This window comes from Pectinophora gossypiella, chromosome 7, assembly GCF_024362695.1.
Source record: "Pectinophora gossypiella chromosome 7, ilPecGoss1.1, whole genome shotgun sequence".
Taxonomy (NCBI): domain Eukaryota; kingdom Metazoa; phylum Arthropoda; class Insecta; order Lepidoptera; family Gelechiidae; genus Pectinophora; species Pectinophora gossypiella.
In genome coordinates this window covers 13,052,496-13,067,510 of record NC_065410.1, presented here as the reverse complement: position 1 = coordinate 13,067,510, position 15,015 = coordinate 13,052,496, and the positions used below count along the sequence as shown (strand labels likewise).

Below are 15,015 nucleotides of genomic sequence, written 5' to 3'. Positions count from 1 at the left end.
CAATCAGCTCGCGACACCAAACACTTCAGGACCCCGATACTGACCCCGCCGGCGTGGTCGACGACTTCCCTCAATCAGCGCTTATCGCTATCGACCCTCTAGGATCGATTAACTCTTTCAAATATTTTTCTTCTCACACGATGCTCTGAGCCGAGGTGGGCACCCCCGATACTGACCCCGCCCAACTGGGCACCCTCAGGCCTGTTGCCTTAAACGTTGTACCGGGTGAGAGCCTTCAGCGCTCCCCATTTGTCCGGCCAAGTAGATAATGCCATCTGCGGCAAATGTACAATAAGTACAAAGGTTTTTGTTTCCAAATCCTAAGTTTTTTATGACGCGATCTCAATTATTGTGATTTAGTTAAGTATCACATAATCAGAAAGAAGATTGCCAAATAAATACTTTTGATTAAACCAATTCAGTGTTTGCTTACTGCCTAATTGCTCCAATCAATTGAGACAAAAAACTAAGATGACAAAAAAAAATAACAGCAACAGTTACAATGAAAAATGCAAAACAGTCACATCCATGTCATGTTGTGTCACAGCCATGTTTAGTGATGTCACGACCGAGGCACAAATGTCACAACCGTGTTTTTCTACCCTTGTTTTTTAATATTTCTGAGGGTATTAAGCTTGTCCATATGCATCCAAAATATGCTTTTGACATAAACTTTTGATTTGCATCATAAAAACTCATAAAAACATATTTTATTTTTTTTTGGGTTTTCTGCAAACTATTTAAGAATTACCCAGGTATAGCATCTTCTTCTTTGCGAGTCGATGGCGATCGATACTAAATTTTTGCTGACCAATAATAGGTATAGCATTATAATAATAAGTATTCATAAGAGAACAGAAAGGGAAGGTAAAGGGTAATTAGGTGGTGTACTGTATTTTTCGTGTATGTTTTGTGTAAAACTTGTTCTTTCTGGTATGTTGTGTGCAATAAAGTATATTTGTATTTGTAAAGGGTTTAGTCAAGATTTATCTAAGTAGTTTCCTTAACAACTCTATAACATTGATTACATTCTTTATTGCGCACAATTCGAATCCACCTGGAGTGTATAATGAAACATAAATTATAACGTAAATCTCTTTATTAGCAAGTATTCATTTCACACATTATTTATTATGTAACTACATTATATTTACAATAAATACAAATCTAAACAGTGTCAATTTGTTTAGAAATTGTCTTTGTGACACCCTGTCACATTGCATATATAATTATTATACGCTTTCGGAGAAAGAAAATGTAAAGTTAAAGCAAACTTTCTTATTTCTTGGGAATACTTCTTTGGCAAAGGTAAACCTTGAAATTTGTTTACCTGCCTTTTCAAAAAGTCTTGCGGTCCTGCCAATTCTTCCATCAATACACTTTGCCCTTTATTATTTGATTTTTATTCTGCAGATCTTCCATAATATTCTTCAAATTGGCTATCTTTTAATTTTTTCATCGCGTCTTCTTGAACAGACTGAAATAAAGTTTAATAATAATGTTAAAACAGTGTATGTACTAAAATATATCTGATTTAAGTGCATTGTGTACCTGGTTGAATTATACTATATCATGTTAAAAATATAAAATTATTTGATAAATACCTTTTCATGTACTGACTTATGAGACAGACGTACGGGCAATGGCAGCACAGACGACGTTGCAGCTGTGGATTAGTTTTCCAATATCACCTGTTTCAGTAAATCCAGTAGACAATTTTGGATTGAAAGATGGCCTGAAATGAAAGATAACATTCATTTATTTATATAATAATTGTTTCGACATATAATAGTTACAGACTAAGTATATTAAGTACATAATAATATGTAGTTGAATGATAGATATTATAAACATGTTGTGATAACATGATACAAATATGTTATCTATCTAGCCAGTAGTGAGATGATGCAAGCTAGGCTGAAATTTAAATATAAATTTAAACACCAACAGCCTCTCTCTAACCATCGTCTTCTCAAGCTTTTATTTCTTGGAAACCTGTTAACGTAAAAGTAATAACTAGTATTCTTAGCCAGTATTATTGGCGCAACACTAATTTGACTATGACGATTAAAGATATTGGAAAACAAAGAAAAATACGGTTTGTAGTATGACAATTACTCAAAATATATAAAGGTTTAATGCAAATTCATGGCTCAGTTGCGTTGTAACATCAAAATCTATAGGATTGTTTGTATTATTCAATGAATACGGGGTACTAACCTATGAAGTGACAAATACGGTTAATTCTGTCCTTTCTGACTCCACACTGTACAATACAATACACGGACATGTTGAATAACACTTTTTTCAACTTCAACTTCGATTTAGCAAATCAAATCCTCGTAATTTATCCGCAAAACACAAAATACGATCTCATAAACAGCTACTTGACAGCAGAAGTACCACAAAACACAGCGCATAAAATGGCGAAAAATGGCACGCACCTACAGCTGTTGTGACGTCATCACAAAATGTTGCCATAACTAGAAATAACAAATATATATTTATCTCTTTTACCAAATGAAATTTTGTACTAGTAAAAAAGAGACAAAACGATTATTGACGACCTGTTTCATAAACTACTCATATTTGTATAAGATGATGTTTATATAGTAGAACAGGGCGCCTCCATATAATTTCCTATCTCTATGGTCTTTGCCAGTAGCCATCGATTTTGCCGGTACCTTTCAATTTTCATTACATTACACTAACTAGGAAAGACAGGAATGATACCTTATATTTATTATTTCCAAATAGACACTTACAAAATTACATTATCTAATGATAATACCGTATGAAGTTAGTTTTTCAGCCAAAGTACCCATTAATGTACTTTAAAGTCTACTAATTTTATCTACTCGATATCATAAACTTAATATCTTATTAGTTTTATCTATATGAAATCAAATTCATATCCCATTTCCATCGAGTTAAACACCAAGAAAATTCTGCTCACCCTGATTGGGAATACGAGAGTGAGTCTGTTACGTAATTTAAACCTACCTACAAATCATGTCGAAATGTATGAGAGGTATTACCTACATATTGCAACAAGGTGCAACTAGTTATTTTAATTATCGAACTAATTTAATTAAAGACGTGATAAGTACATAATTATGCTTGCTAATTAGTTACATCTTAGATTATCACTCGTACGGCGAGTTTCTGAGCACCAGAGCAAGTCAATATAATGCAAACATCAGTTATATATATATCTATGTTACTTATAAGTAGGTAACATAGAACATGTAGGTATCCTAATGATATTGTTATATATTATGTATACCTTCTTCTGTTGCTCTGAAACTCACCTCCTCAATGAGGGAATTTAGTTAGGTAGGTCTAACGTCAAAGTGTACTTACTACCGGTTTAAGTTTACCGAAAAGTAGTCCAAACACCGCCAGCAACCCGCACCAGAATAGCGCCGCATAGCATACTCCATACGCCCTCTGGTTAATCGAGGGGAGGCCTGTGTCCAGCAGTAGCACGTATATAGGCTGTTTATGTTATGTATATGGTCTAACCTCTAATGTACTTATTATTCGCTGACTCTAACACTAACAGATATGGTTGCCTAATTATTGATGGTGGAGTTTATACTCCTGCTTCATATTCTATCCGAACGAAGAACGGGCGCTTCGCTTCGTGGAATACATGTAGTATAGATTGCATAATAAATCATCTCCCTACCGTTATTCCGATTTTCACAGGGTCCGCTTACCTAACCTGAAGATTTGACAGGTCCGGTTTTTTACAGAAGCGACTGCTTGTCTGACCTTCCAACCCGCGAAGGGAAAACCGGTCCAATACATACGAGTACCTCCGAAAAAATGCATTTCTCGGGAATGTGGGATTCCTCACGATGGTTTCCTTCGCCGCTGACCGCGTGATAATCATTTATGATCCAATGGATTCGAAAACAAATTCATGTAATTGCATAATTTAATGCGTGGTGCGTGTTTGCGTGGTGGAATATGCTCCATACCCCCTCCGGTTGATTGAGGAGAGGCCTGTGCCCAGCAGTGGAACGTATATAGGTTGTTTATGTATGTTGTATAATTTAATATTTTGTGAAATTGTTTTCGTTCGATTTCGTTGTTACTAGTTACTATCGTAACAGACTGAAATAGTCTAAACATTGGCAACTTGCCTGTACCACAGATCATATAACCTGTACCTAGATACTCCGCGTAGACTGATCAATATTGATCATTGTTTACAACCACCCATAAAGATTTAATGAAGACTTCAATGCTATTAACATTAATTAAAAGCATCAAGATGATAATGAGGTGGACATTGATATATGATTACATCGTGCAATTAAGACCGTCACGAAAACATACTCTGGTACTTACTGGGTACAAATTTTTTTTTGAGGCCGCTATCTTGACGCACACGTCATTTTGGGGTGGGCAAAACTACACCCTACAAACCCGCAGCATAGAATAAGGAATAATACTACGTATAGAACGGCAACTCTCCGCTCCAGTGTCTTGAGTTAGGTTTACCTCAAACGCCCCCCGGACATAGTTTAGTCTTCAATCGTATGGCGTCAGACTTCACAAACACAGATGCGCGTATGCGATAACGTCAATGTGTGGTGTCTGTGTAAAACGAGGTTATTTGTATGAAGTGTCTGGAGTGTTCCGACAGTGAAAAAACACTGTTACCAGCTCATTATCTACGTTGCAAATACTTATTATCTTATTAGACTTTATGACATGCTTGCTTGTTCTTATACTTCACTGCTGGGCAGGGAAATTAAAGAAAAATCATATTGCGTTTGTCATCCCGAGCTTTATGTATATGTCGTCTCACCATTAGCACACTCCGGTCACCAACCGGACACTACAAAAAACTCATTCTTACCGTGTGTCGAGCGAGACGCTTCCTTACTCTTTAACAGTAGTGATCATTTGGATCCTCGAGTCGCGCGCTACGTACACGGCGATGCTATCGCGAAAGCTGTACCAACGAATGTGCTACCAATATGCTAGCTGAGTGTTGACGTCTGGAGTGTTCATACAGTGCATCAACGTACCATCAACGCCCCACGCCGATCCTAACAATCTCGATACAATAGGTAACGCGCGGACGTCTCGCTTACGGGTGTTCACACCGCACTTACCTAAGTCCGCTCGAGGGCTCCCCTTTATTGAAATTGTATAATGATTTCTACATATTATAACTATACTTACCTTTTAACGGCTTACCGCCTTTTAGAACTAAAGACCTAGTGGCGGAAAGTTAAATCTAGCTCGCCACTGACGCGGATTATACAAATCGGTGCGAGATGGAGTGTCCGTTCTATACGTAATTGCTTACTCTATTCAATCAGCTAAAATTTCACCAATCTTGGGGCTTCAACTTTTTTTTTAGTATAGTTACAAGTTGTCTCCTGACAACTTGTGGATTTAGCCACCCCGATAGGGATTACGGGCGTGATACTCAGAGTATCAACTTTTAACTATACTAGCATAAAGTTATGCGACACATAACTCTCTCTTCGAAAAGCAGGGTGACACATTCAATTATTTTATGTCGAAGATTATAATTGGACTGTTCAGGAATAACCACCGTTTTAAGATCATAAAGCAGTAGACCAATGATAGACCAATTATGTCTTAATAACAGCGCGATAATTTACTGCGTTATCGTTATCATAAACAATGGCAAACGATAAGAACTACGTCAGAAGCAAATAAAAAGATAATTTTAATTAAGTAGTAGGTAAAATATATTTTTGTGGTAACAAAATATGTATAGCATAAAATTAAAGCAAATATGTAGAATGTTGCATGATAACAAATTATAAAAGCAAGTAATATTTTATTATCTATGCACTGGTTGCCCTTATGACCCAGCCATGGAACTTTACATAATCTCTATAAATAGTGAATAACTATTTCATTAACAACATTTCTTTGTGTTTTTATTGCCAAAAAATATCTCCAACAAGTGCCTATACCTAATTTAATGCTACTTTAATATTACAATTCATCTTAAAGATTACTCAGTCAATCCTTGCATACATCCATGGCATCCTGTTTCTCTTCAGCCAGCTCTTTGCCAGTGTTGTCAAGCATCTGGCGGGCGAAATCGGAGATGGTCAGGCCCTCAACAATCTTCCACTTTCCATTGGAGACTGTGCAAGGGAAGGAGAAAACAACTTCGCGGGGGGTACCGTAGGAACCGTCGGACACAACACCCATGCTCACCCAGCGGTCACCAGTACCCTGGAACCAGTCCCTCATGTGGTCAGCAGCAGCCTTAGCTGCAGATAAGGCAGAAGAAAGTTTCCTCGCGGCAATAACGGCGGCGCCGCGCTTCTGAACGGTAGTGACGAAAGTGGTCTTCAGGTAATCATCATCATTAACCACTGCTGGGACAGGCTTCCAGTCACCTCCAACCTTAACAACGGCATTTGCTGCATCAGGAAACTGGGTAGAAGAATGGTTACCCCAAATGATCACATTCTTAACATCCTGAACTGGAACACCCAATTTAGCTGCCAGTTGTGCCTGAGCACGGTTTTGGTCAAGGCGGGTCATAGCTGTGAAGTTCTCCTTAGGGATTGAGGGAGCATATTTCGAGCAAATCAATGCATTTGTGTTAGCAGGGTTGCCAACAACAAGAATTTTGACATCCTTGCGTGCAACTTTGTCTAGGGCCTGGCCTTGTTCTTTGAAGATGCGTACATTGGCAGAGAGTAAGTCTTTCCTCTCCATGCCCTCTTTCCTGGGCATAGCACCGACAAGGAAAGCCGCAGCAACATCCTTGAATGCTTCCTCTGGTTTGGCAGTGGGGAGGACTCCAGCAAGAAGTGGCAGGGCGCAGTCCGCCAGCTCCATGACAACGCCTTCCAGGACGCCCATCATTGGAGCGATATCAAGAAGGTGCAGGTACACGGGCTGCTCAGGGCCAAACACAGCACCAGAAGCGATCTGGTACAGCAGGGAGTAGGCGATCTGTCCCGCCGCTCCGGTGATTACGACTTTGATTGGTGCAGCCTGAAAAAATACAAAATTAATTAAAACTGCTTAAATCTAATAAATATAATAAGTTACACAACAATATACTTAAACCTCCAAAAACATTTTGCTAAAATTCCGCAACAGCAATTTTATTTGAAAAATATCCTATTTGATCGTCAATGAATCGTCATAAATATTATTTAAAACAAATGAGAAATATTAAGAAAGTATTCTAAACTGCTTAGTTACCATGGTTATAGGAGCAGTTACAACAGCTGTGATCTCGTTATCAGCTAACTTCGGTGAGCCACAGCAAAAACATGCCATGTTTTACTATAAAGCGCTTAGCATGGAATAAATCCGGTTTAAGTGAATGGCACATTCTATCGTGTTTATCATTTACACTTCTTGATAAAAAACATAACCCCACTTTGATTTGATTACAAGTGCGAGTCTTTTTACCCGGCAAGTTAATCAAAAAGTGAATATTTGTTCTAAATAGATTGTATGATAGAATTCATTTCTAAAGAGATTCTTATCGGAGCCCTATAGAAGCAAAAATATTCCTTCGAAAGGTCAAGCCAATGTCACTGGAGAATAAGGTTTTTATAGAGCTAGCTTACCATTATGTACGTCCGATATGTTAACTCAAAGAATAGAAACTGGACAAGAGATGCTGTTATCACTATCTAAACGTATCTATTCCTATTAATAATCACTTCTTAGTACACAGCCTTTGCCCCTTCCTGCTTTTTTCTGATTAAAATACTCGGCGGCTCGGCGCGCGCCGACGAATGGCGAATGCCGATATGGTTGCGATATGGAAATATTCATGCGAATATTCGCTGGCGAACTCATTGTGTCTCGTTCTTATTTCATAATTTAGAAAGAGGTACCTAGCCTAAATTCGCAATGTAGGCTCATGTCATGAAGCACCAATGGAGCACCATTAGCCTTAGCAAGTTCTTAACGTTCCATTTTACTTTTCAATATGAGATTTAATAATGATTTAAAAATAAATATTTAGAAATATGGTTAGAAAATAATTTTATGGTACTTATACGTACGTACATTTCAAATCACATGTAAATATTTCTTATCATATAATTGTTTTTTTTATTATATTTTTACAGTGCCGCGCCGTTCCATGTAAAGCGACCTTAAAAGTGACATAATAAGATAACCTCAAACTTTAGTTCCTTCAGAAAATCGGGACATTTTCAGCAACTTCGAAATTGTGATGTTCCAAGAGTTTTCGTTTATAAATAAATGCTAATACTGTAGAACAGTGGGTTTGAATAATGTCGTTGCTAAGATCTACGAAGTTTGTGCGATATTTCACTGGAGCAGCCAGAACTTTGATACTAAATTCTGCAAAGACCGCAGAAGCGAATTTGCTAGTGAACCCGAAGGCTTTATGCGCTGCTAATAAGTAAGTGTCTATATTTATATAGTTTCTAAGCCCATGTTTATAATCTGTTAATTTGGCCATTCCTTGCAGGGTTAGGTTAAGGTTATTTATTGGTGGAAATGTCTTTGAATATTTACAATGCAATGCTTACTTACATTCATTTCAGTGTCGTACTGAGAGACTATGCAACATCAAAAAAGAAAGAAAGCTTAGAACCACTGCTGCAGAAATTGGATGCAGAAGTACGAAGGTTTGGACGGATCACAAAACGGGACATTGATGAAGTCTTTGATGAAATAAAAGCTAAAAATGACATTACAAGCTCACAATCCCTCCTAGTTATCAGATGTTGCGGTAAGAAAATGTTATTAGTGCTCTAGCACTAATACTACAATACTTCTAGTATTCTAATACTACTATGCTGCTTTGCTTCTATGCTGTTCTGGGAGCATATAAAAAACATAGAACACGTTCAGCTGCTTCTCTTCCCGGGCATGTTGTAAAAACCGACAGAGGGATTGTGTCCTCTAACATGATGGACTAATGTTATGGGCGATAGGCTGATCCCTTATCACCATAAGGTTCATCATATCCATCTTTGGACTTCGTATCAACAGTGGCTGCAAGTTGTCTTTGATTACTTGTGGCTCTGCCCACCCCATTAGGGATTACGGGCGTGAGTTTATGTATGTATGTTCTAATACTACAATTCAAAAGGTTATTTCTTCTACTTAAATAATATGTACAGGTCTGCGTATTGTTCTGGAAAGGACATAAATTATTATGATATTTGCTGAGCCTTACATGTTTCAACAAATTCATAGCATAATTTTAATACAATTATAGGAGAATTGGTTCCCGAAGAATTACCAGAACAGAGAACACTATTGGTACAGAAAATATGGAATGTGCTCACAGAGAGAGGTGTCCCTATGGACATCTCTCATTACAATGCGCTGCTCAGGGTGTACCTGGAGAATGAACATCCATTCTCCCCAGCAAAGTTCCTGGAAGAGCTGGAACTTAAAGGACTGCAGCCTAACAGGTTGGTGTACATTTTTATTTTATTTGTTTTGTTACCTTACCTGGCATTTTGTAGGAACATGGTCCCATGAATAGAGATAATGAATAGATTATTCTAGAGCTGATCATTCATCAATATACAGCAGTGCTTGAAAGCATATCCTTAACCGTTTTCAAGCCCTGACGGTTCATCTTAACACTGAGTTTTGAGTCAAGAGTATAGAATAGAAACAGGAAATACATAGGTGAGGGACATAGTGCTACTCAATCTTTTCCCTACAATAGTATAAAAATAAATTCTTACTACAAACTACCTTTCAAATGTCAACTTTCTACCAGGGTCACATATCAGAGGCTCATGTGGCGATACTGCCAAGAGGGCGATGTAGAAGGCGCAACAAAGGTCCTAGAAAAAATGAGGGAACTCAACTTCCCGGTATCTGAACCTGTTCTGAATGCCTTAGTCATGGGCCATGCGTTCCATGGTGACACCAATGGAGCTAAAGCAGTCCTTGAAACCATGTCCGGAGCTGGACTCCAACCTACAAACCGTACCTATACATTGCTAGCTTGTGGGTATGCCAAACAAGGAGACATTGACGGTGTAGAGAATGTCATCAAAACAGCAACTGAGAAAGATGCATACATGACTGATAAGGTAAGATTTTTTAATGCAAAAGTATTTTTATTCAGTAGGTACTATAATACGCTTATTATTGTCCATTCTTACATAACAATTGTCTCATCCGCCTAAAACTATTGCAGCTAATTACAACCTGTATAGCCGAGGAAAAATAGCTGCAAGAAAAATATTATATTTTACTTAATAATGATTGCTTGTGGTTAGTTGAAGTAAATATTGGTGATGAACACAACATCATATTATGCATGTTCTAGGGTTCTTGAGTTTCACATGATGTTAACTTAAGGTTTTCCTCAGGATATCTTGGACATCATCGAACAGATGGCTCTGGGAGGACATGGTGACAAAGTAGAGAAACTCTTCCCTCACCTCCTGAAGGGCGCAGGGTACAATCAAGATGTCTGCAATGTCATTTTGAGACTTCTAAATAAGGGTCACGAAGAAACAGCTAAGAAAATCATGAAGACAATGCCTAAGTCGCCTAACTTCGATGAAACGCTATTTAAAGGCGCATTCTTCATCAAACAGCTGTTGAGACTAAACAGACCTGCAGATAGTTTTATAAAAACATGCAATGAATTGAAACAGGAAGGTCTAGTGCCCGGCGCTTTCTTCATCGCCACTGAAGGAGCTCTGCAAATGGGCAATGTAGAATTAGCCCTGAAGTTATTCCAGGAGTTACAGAAAGAGGGGATGGAAATTCGTCAGCATTACTTCTGGCCGTTGCTGGCTCGGAAAGGGAAGGAGGGAGATGAGGAAGGTCTCCTGCAAATTGTCCGCGACATGGTCAAGAGCGGCTGCTCGCCCACCGGCGAGGCTCTCAGAGATTACATCATACCATATCTGATAAAGAAGGACAATCCAGATAATGTAATTGTCAAACTCCAAATAGCCAGTGTTCCCGCAATCCACACAGCTAGAAACGTCATAATTGACCTTTTGGATGCTGGAAAAACAAAGAAAGCGGCTGAGGTAGCCGTGCAGTACCGACCCCGCGGTCAGTTCCAAATATTGTGGAGACCACTTTTAAATTCATTGGGGCAAACCAGAGACATTGATTCGTTCGCTACTATAGTTCATGTAATCAGCAGTCCATCCCAAACAATACAAACTGAAGAGGACTCCACCACTGATGAGGCACATAGCACTGACAGCTCTGACGAAATTGGCCGACTTGTAAAATCTGCGGTTAAAAATTTAAGCAAACCTGATTTATGTGAGAAACTCTTGAATGCCTTCTATGCTAAAGGGATGAGGATAAGTACAGAAGCTGCTGAGGCGATCGAACAATACCTCGGCAAAGACATGACGACGGGTCTGTCTGAACTGTTATCCAAGTTGACTTCGGCTGATTTGGAACCCGTTCCTCTCGAAAGTCAGCGTCGTATCCCGTTACAGCCTCGAACTACTGGTAGCTTGGAACAATTACTCGCCCAAGCTAAAAGCAAGGGCAGTAACAATGTAAACCGCATTCAAAAACAGCTATTGTCTGCTTATATTAAAGAGAACAATCTTGAAAAAGTTAACAGTTTCTTACCTGAACTGAAAGCTTCCAACTTTGAACTATCAGTTGCAACTTTGGCACAGTTATTTGAATTTTACTGTGTGAATAATGATGTTGATAAGGCTAAACAAATTGAAGCAGAAATAAAGGAGAAAGACCCGTCATTTGTATTGAATAAGTTCAAGAGGGTAGAGATGGCTTATGCGTTAGTGAGGGCGCAGAAATACGACGAGGCTGTTGCATATTTCAAGGAAAACAAACCTAAAGTCGAAGACGATAACAACAATTTCCTGTTTAACTCTAAATGCTGGCAGATACTGAACAGTTTGGCTGAAGCCAAGGAAGATGGCGCAGTAAGTAAAAACAACAAAATATCACATACGAAATATCCATAACTAAGTTATTGCTCTATTAACATCCTAACGTATCCAACAGGTAAAAGAGTTAACGAAGGTATTAATAGAGAACAACTACGTAGAACCGTCGAATGTGCTTCTGGGTCCGTCGATCAAGGTGCACATTTTGAAAGACGACATCGAAGGCGCCTTAAAGGAGTTCGAGAACTGTTGCAAGTTGTACCGAAGCACTCCGTGGAAAGGCGAGCTCATGAAGCAACTTATCATGAAAGAAGACGCAACTAGACTGCAGTGGGTCGCCGATATGAGCACACAGGTACGTTTTTAGTACACATTGGGAGTTGAGACTTTAATTCTTAAATATTAGGATTCCTTCAAAAGAATGTATCTATTTTGTAAAGTTTTGGCATATAATTTTTATACAAGTTCTCAACTTTTTTTAAATAGTAAAATATTAGCTAGTAACATTTCAAATTTCACATTAAATAATTTAATATTTCTCTTGGTTACTGTTTACAATATTGATGTATAATATGTTACTATAGGTCTTCAAGATCACCACGTCACAAGACTTGTGTTAATCAATGAACTCCAATCACAGAGAGCGAAAGAGCTCTGGCTTTTTTTGTTTCTTTTTTTCACCCAATCTCGATTGTCCTCAGATCCACGGTGAGGTGAACATCCTGCATGACCTGGTGCTGGCGTTCGTGGAGTGCGGCCGGCTTCGGCAGGCGCGCCGCATCCTCGAGACGCCGGGCATGCAGACGCGGCAGCGGCGCCTCGACGACGCCTGCCAGAGATACGTTGAGGTACAACTGCTTCTTGTAGCAGAACTCTAAGGGTGGGCTTCAGAGAGGAGAGAAAACGAGCGGAAACGCGCGGAATCGTAGTGTGAAATAGAGCGAGAAAAGACGCTCTGTCACTCCTCGCGATGATTGGTCGAACCCTGCACATCTCGCTCATGTCCTCTCCGCTTTTGGAGATCTACTCTAAAAGAGAACAGATTGTTGTGAATATGATAAGTGTTTTATAGATGTTTGAACAGACGGAATTAAAAAGCTCTATTAGTTGTAGTTTTTATTTGACTAGAAAACCTGTTACGCTTGTTATTTGTAAAAGCTTTCAAAATTAATAAATACTAATGCTTGTCTCCTTACAGGAAGGCAAATCTGAGCATTTGGAAGGCTTGCTCGAAGCGACAAAAGAACTCAATCACATTGACCGGTCACATATCTTCTATCACCTGCTCGTCACATATTGCCAGGCGGAACAAACAGACAAAGCTCTTGGCCTTTGGACCTTACTACAGGAAGAGGGAGAGGTCCCTAGTGATCAATTCCTCATTTACCTCGGAAAACATTTGAAATCCAAGAATCGTGAAGTTCCCTTTGCTATGCCTGAAGACCCCAAAAGTATTGCACCCCAAAAGTCATCCAAGTCCAAAAATGAAGTCGTTCAAAAGATTGTCACCCCTAAACAACCTGCAAAACCCACGAAGAAGATAGTTTCAGAAAACATCGAAGAACTGGTGAAAAATGGTAAAGCATCACAAGCAATGGATATCGCCGTTAGATCCATAGAAGAAGGAGTAATACCGAAGGCGAGTGTTATAAAATTCATGCTTAAGAATCTGGCTCAGGAGGGAAATGTGGAGAAGATCCAACAACTGGGGAAATATATAAACGAAAACATGCGGCGAGAGGTGACATATGACGACAAGTTGACGCTGGCAATATTCACGCGCGGCGCGGGCTCGCAGCACATAGATAACCTGTACGAGGCAGTCAACGCCGCCAACACAGAGAACGACTTGGAAATTGCACTCAAAAAGTTCCCCAGAAGCAATGCCTTGGCTTCTATCATAAACAATAATGATTTGATACAAAAATGTATGTATTATCCTGATCATGTTTTTTTTCTGAATTGCTTTAATAATTTATGTAACAATGGGGTAATTTTTTTCAGGTCACAAAGTAGCTGAATTAGCTGCTTCAAGAGGACAACTGATGCCAGCAAACCTTCTCTGGATGGAATACGTGCTGGCAGGAAAGAACCAGGAGGCAGAGTCACTATGGAAGCTGTGGCTGAGCAAGGCTAACGTTCTCGTCTTCAGAAGACTGCTACAAGAGGCGCACACCAAGAACGACCCGCAACTCATAGAAACATTGATCAATGCACTCAAATCCAATCAAAAAATATCCGAAGGTTCATTAGGAAATGCGTTTTCCAGACTCATCAACTTGTACCTAACGAATTCAAAAACGAGTGAAGCTATCAAAGTGTATGAGCAAGCTAAAAAACTTGGAGTTACGGCGAATAGTTTCAACAAAAACTGCCTGAAGAGACTGCAAGATGCTGCCAAGGCTGAAGGCAAAGAGGTCAATGTAGTCTGAACTCTTAATTAGCGTACTAAGTGTGATAAAGTGTCTTGCATTTTGATTAGCAGTATGCTTTGTGTAGTTGGAATTATGTATTCTATATTATTTCTTAGCGACCGGCAGTTTTATTTATGGTACTAATGTAAATAAGTATTTTTTAACTGTTTATAAAGAAATCCAGATTCTCCGTGTGCGTCCTGACACATCCATTTATGCCGTTTAAAACCGTACCTGGTATACAGGTATCAATCAGCCCAGTTTACCAAATATTTTTAACGAATAGGGTAAAGTTTGCAAAGTATTCAACTAAAATCGAATTTGAAGCGTTTTGACTGCTGAATCTAATTGTACCAATACGTAGTTATTAATATTAGTTCATTAAATTATTAGTTAATATGGTGTTTTTTTTTTCTAGTTAAACTAGATTTTATGTTAGATCTTGGTCCCATTAAGAAAAATCAACCTCATATTGGTTACATCACTATACGGAGAAATCCTGAGTAATCTTATAGTCATTGTTCATTCTATGGTTATGGTAAGGTAAGGGTAGTTACGAGCAACTTAATTGCGAGTAGATTTATTTAACTCTTATTGACCTCTTACGACAAATTAACCGTCTCGCCATGATGCGCGCACGAGAGCTTTAGTAACACGACTTTTTTCTAGGAGGTTGATGTGGTAATTGCACTTGTATTAAAAAAAAAGAAGAAGCATCGAAAAAA

At 38.8% G+C, this 15,015-nt stretch overlaps 2 protein-coding genes and 1 long non-coding RNA gene across 4 annotated transcripts; 1 reads left to right on the top strand and 2 right to left on the bottom strand.

Moving 5' to 3' along the window:
* Nucleotides 1–1,103: 1,103 nt before the first annotated feature.
* LOC126368533 (uncharacterized) lies at nt 1,104–2,581 on the bottom strand. Its single transcript, XR_007566597.1, has 3 exons — nt 2,221–2,581; nt 1,605–1,735; nt 1,104–1,477 (listed from the first exon to the last, which is right to left on the bottom strand). It is a non-coding gene; the product is annotated as an uncharacterized LOC126368533 (long non-coding RNA).
* A 3,136-nt stretch (nt 2,582–5,717) lies between these two features.
* LOC126368453 (malate dehydrogenase, cytoplasmic) lies at nt 5,718–7,778 on the bottom strand. Of its 2 annotated transcripts, none has more exons than XM_050012456.1 (2): nt 7,602–7,778; nt 5,718–7,014 (listed from the first exon to the last, which is right to left on the bottom strand). In XM_050012456.1, the coding sequence occupies exons 1-2, from the start codon at nt 7,602–7,604 to the stop codon at nt 6,022–6,024; spliced, it is 996 nt and encodes a 331-aa protein (XP_049868413.1). In that variant the 5' UTR covers nt 7,605–7,778; the 3' UTR covers nt 5,718–6,021. The 2 variants fall into 2 exon arrangements, with proteins under 2 accessions (XP_049868413.1, XP_049868412.1); XM_050012455.1 differs by lacking the exon at nt 7,602–7,778 and adding an exon at nt 7,228–7,377.
* Nucleotides 7,779–8,152: 374 nt separating this feature from the next.
* On the top strand, nt 8,153–14,689 carry LOC126368365 (leucine-rich PPR motif-containing protein, mitochondrial). Its single transcript, XM_050012292.1, has 9 exons — nt 8,153–8,410; nt 8,556–8,743; nt 9,236–9,434; nt 9,752–10,070; nt 10,353–11,912; nt 11,995–12,231; nt 12,578–12,724; nt 13,075–13,804; nt 13,881–14,689. The coding sequence occupies exons 1-9, from the start codon at nt 8,280–8,282 to the stop codon at nt 14,306–14,308; spliced, it is 3,939 nt and encodes a 1,312-aa protein (XP_049868249.1). The 5' UTR covers nt 8,153–8,279; the 3' UTR covers nt 14,309–14,689.
* Nucleotides 14,690–15,015: the final 326 nt, after the last annotated feature.

Excerpts from the sequence above, each read along its gene's own strand:
- LOC126368365 (XM_050012292.1), top strand. The coding sequence starts at position 8,280 with ATGTCGTTGCTAAGATCTACGAAGTTTGTGCGATATTTCACTGGAGCA. Across the intron at positions 8,744-9,235 it reads CCTAGTTATCAGATGTTGCG|GAGAATTGGTTCCCGAAGAA; the intron begins GTAAGAAAATGT and ends ATACAATTATAG. Across the intron at positions 11,913-11,994 it reads AAGCCAAGGAAGATGGCGCA|GTAAAAGAGTTAACGAAGGT; the intron begins GTAAGTAAAAAC and ends CGTATCCAACAG.
- LOC126368453 (XM_050012455.1), bottom strand. The coding sequence starts at position 7,305 with ATGGCATGTTTTTGCTGTGGCTCACCGAAGTTAGCTGATAACGAGATC. Across the intron at positions 7,015-7,227 it reads TAACTGCTCCTATAACCATG|GCTGCACCAATCAAAGTCGT; the intron begins GTAACTAAGCAG and ends GTATTTTTTCAG.